At 35.3% G+C, this 2,515-nt stretch overlaps 1 protein-coding gene across 1 annotated transcript; it reads right to left on the bottom strand.

The window, feature by feature from the left end:
* Positions 1-479: 479 nt before the first annotated feature.
* Positions 480-2,293, bottom strand: LOC112695324 (probable WRKY transcription factor 30). The gene is made up of 3 exons (XM_025747625.3): positions 1,838-2,293; positions 1,627-1,755; positions 480-1,525 (listed from the first exon to the last, which is right to left on the bottom strand). Exons 1-3 carry the CDS (start codon positions 2,134-2,136, stop codon positions 865-867), a joined length of 1,089 nt encoding a protein of 362 aa, XP_025603410.1. The 5' UTR covers positions 2,137-2,293; the 3' UTR covers positions 480-864.
* Between the last annotated feature and the right edge of the window lie 222 nt (positions 2,294-2,515).

Raw genomic sequence — 2,515 nt, 5'->3', positions numbered from 1 at the left:
TTATTACTTCTATTTTTAAAGTGTTAATGCATTAAATACATTTTGAAGGAGAGAGAGAGAAAGGAAGAAATTTAAATTATTGTTTTTTGGAATAGATCCTTCATTTTTTTTTAATTTGAGAATGTAAAATATGAATTTTAATCCTTTATTTTTAATGTTTTTTTTATATTTTTTTTGTTTTACTCATAAAATATACGGTGAGAAATCACACTTTATCTTCTTAAAAATTATTTTTTCTCCTTTAATTATCCCATCTAGACACACTCTAAAAGATAAAAACTAGAGGATAATTTAGTTTTGTTATTTAGTTGTGGATAATATATAGTTTTTCAATTTATGCAACAGTACATTGTAAATCTACTGATTACCGAATTAGTAGCTGTGAGAGAGATAAAATTATGTAACTGTTGTATGATTACCATTTGTCCAAATGTTGGTCGCATTTGCTTGGTAAGATGTTGATCATAAATGCAAAAGTATTTGAGGCAAAAATTCCATCCATTTTACATATGAACCAAATTACAAGAGAAGTGAGAAAAATGCACAAGTACACTGCCAATATAAAAATGAAAAAGAAAATGTTGTCTAAACTGGAAACATCACAGGGTGGCTTCATTTCCTTTGATTTATCAACATCACTTATGATGTCCATCGTCTTCCTACAAACTCAAAACAGTTACTATGTGCATGTTTGGACAAGCTTATTTTAGCTTCAAAATTCAAAATCAAAAGCTTTTGAAATAGCTCTTGAAAAAAAAAGAAAAAGAAAAAAAAAAGAGAAATTAGTATTTCCCTTTTGAAAAGAAGCTGTACCAAAACATGCTCTATGTTGTTTCTTACACTCTAAAACTATGTATGCAAATTTCATGAAGAGGAAATTTCCGTTGTGTTGGAAGGGAATATGGTGTCGAAATCCAGTTTATCAAGCAGCATATCGAAATCCATGATTGGAGAATTGGTTACTGAGGTTGGAGCTGAAAGTATCTCAGTTATATCAGATTCTGAGGCTTGGACTATTCCATTATTATTGCTGCTTCCAAATTGGCATGGTGATAAACAGAAAAGGTTTGATTCTGAAGTTGATGGTGATATGAATGATGCTATATCAGGGGAAAAGCTTTCCAAGAACATGGAATCAGATAACAACATGTCGTTATCATCGTTTTCGGATCCCATTGAAGGAGAAAGGTAGCAGAACCATGGGAAGATATCATCATCCTTGGTTGTGATGTTGGTGTTAGTGTCCAACTCAAGCTTTGCTTCAAAGTTGAAAATTTCCTCTTGGGTTTGTTCCATTTTCTCCTGCTTTTGAGGTTGGTTGTTTTGGAACTTGTGGAATTGGTTCTTCTCCAACACTGGCAACATTGTTTTTGATGGAAACGCTTTGTTGGAATGCTTAGATTGGGTGCACGTGTGTCTTCCTCTGTAGTTCACCTCAATCATTGTTGGGTCTACATCTGATCTTTGAACTTGTTTTGTTGCAAGGCACCCTTGTACATTTCTGTATGTGCATCTGTAATATCCTCTGCAATGCAAAATCAATGGTTTCAGATTTTGGGGAATTCACAAAGGAATGGTCAAGGAAACAAATAAGAGAAAAGAAAGAAGAATTGTGAAGATTCTAACCTTGGGAACTTGGCTCCAAGAATATCCTTTTGTCCATATTTTCTCCAGCTATACCCATCATCCAAAGATCCCTCAAGTCCTGTTTTTGAACATACTTTCACTTTCTCTGTCCATTTGGGCATAGTCTTCCTGTAATTGGAGGTGGAATCAGACTCTAATTCAATTCAATCAATCTAGGAAACTCAAAAAGTAACTTGTTGAGATTAGTTACCTCTTCTTGAGGGGGGGTTTGTCCTTGAATTCTTCATCATTATCAATGAGGTCACTCCTTGAAGGGCTCCCATTTATAGAAGAAGAAGAAGAATGGGAATTAATGAGATTGGGAATGGTGGAGTCAGAGTTGAGCATGGTGAGGGCTTTCTCATAGGTGGAAAGTATCTTGTCAATTAAGATTTCTTTGGATGAAGAAGAAGAAGAAGAAGAGAGAAGATTGCATAGCTGCTTTGCTAGCTCCTTCCCTTGGATGAGTTCATTGATGAGACCATGTTCCCCATTCTCAGCATATTCCATTATGCTAATGCTGTGTTCAAAAGATGCAATGGAATAACACTTAACACTTTTTGATGCACCTAAAATTAAGGTTGTGAGAAAAATGAAAGAGTGATGAAGGTTATAAGGGGCTTGCTTAATGCTTAACGAAGGTGAGGCGAAAAGGGGGATATAAATAAGTGTGAAGTGTGAACATAGTTTTGACTGTCCAACCTCACTTAGTTTTCCACAAACGTGGTCCCTCGATGTGGGACCATTAACATAAGAAAATAGTAGTGCATAAAAGGAGAGTGATGACCATTTCAAATGAAAGCCAATGGGGAGGGCACACACGTAAGGAGTCAGCAACAACGACGAAGGGGGATCGACTGAAATCTCTGACTTGCTAATAACAAATCCC

This window comes from Arachis hypogaea, chromosome 6 (assembly GCF_003086295.3).
Source record: "Arachis hypogaea cultivar Tifrunner chromosome 6, arahy.Tifrunner.gnm2.J5K5, whole genome shotgun sequence".
NCBI classification, from domain to species: domain Eukaryota; kingdom Viridiplantae; phylum Streptophyta; class Magnoliopsida; order Fabales; family Fabaceae; genus Arachis; species Arachis hypogaea.
This window is presented reverse-complemented; position numbering and strand designations above follow the sequence as displayed.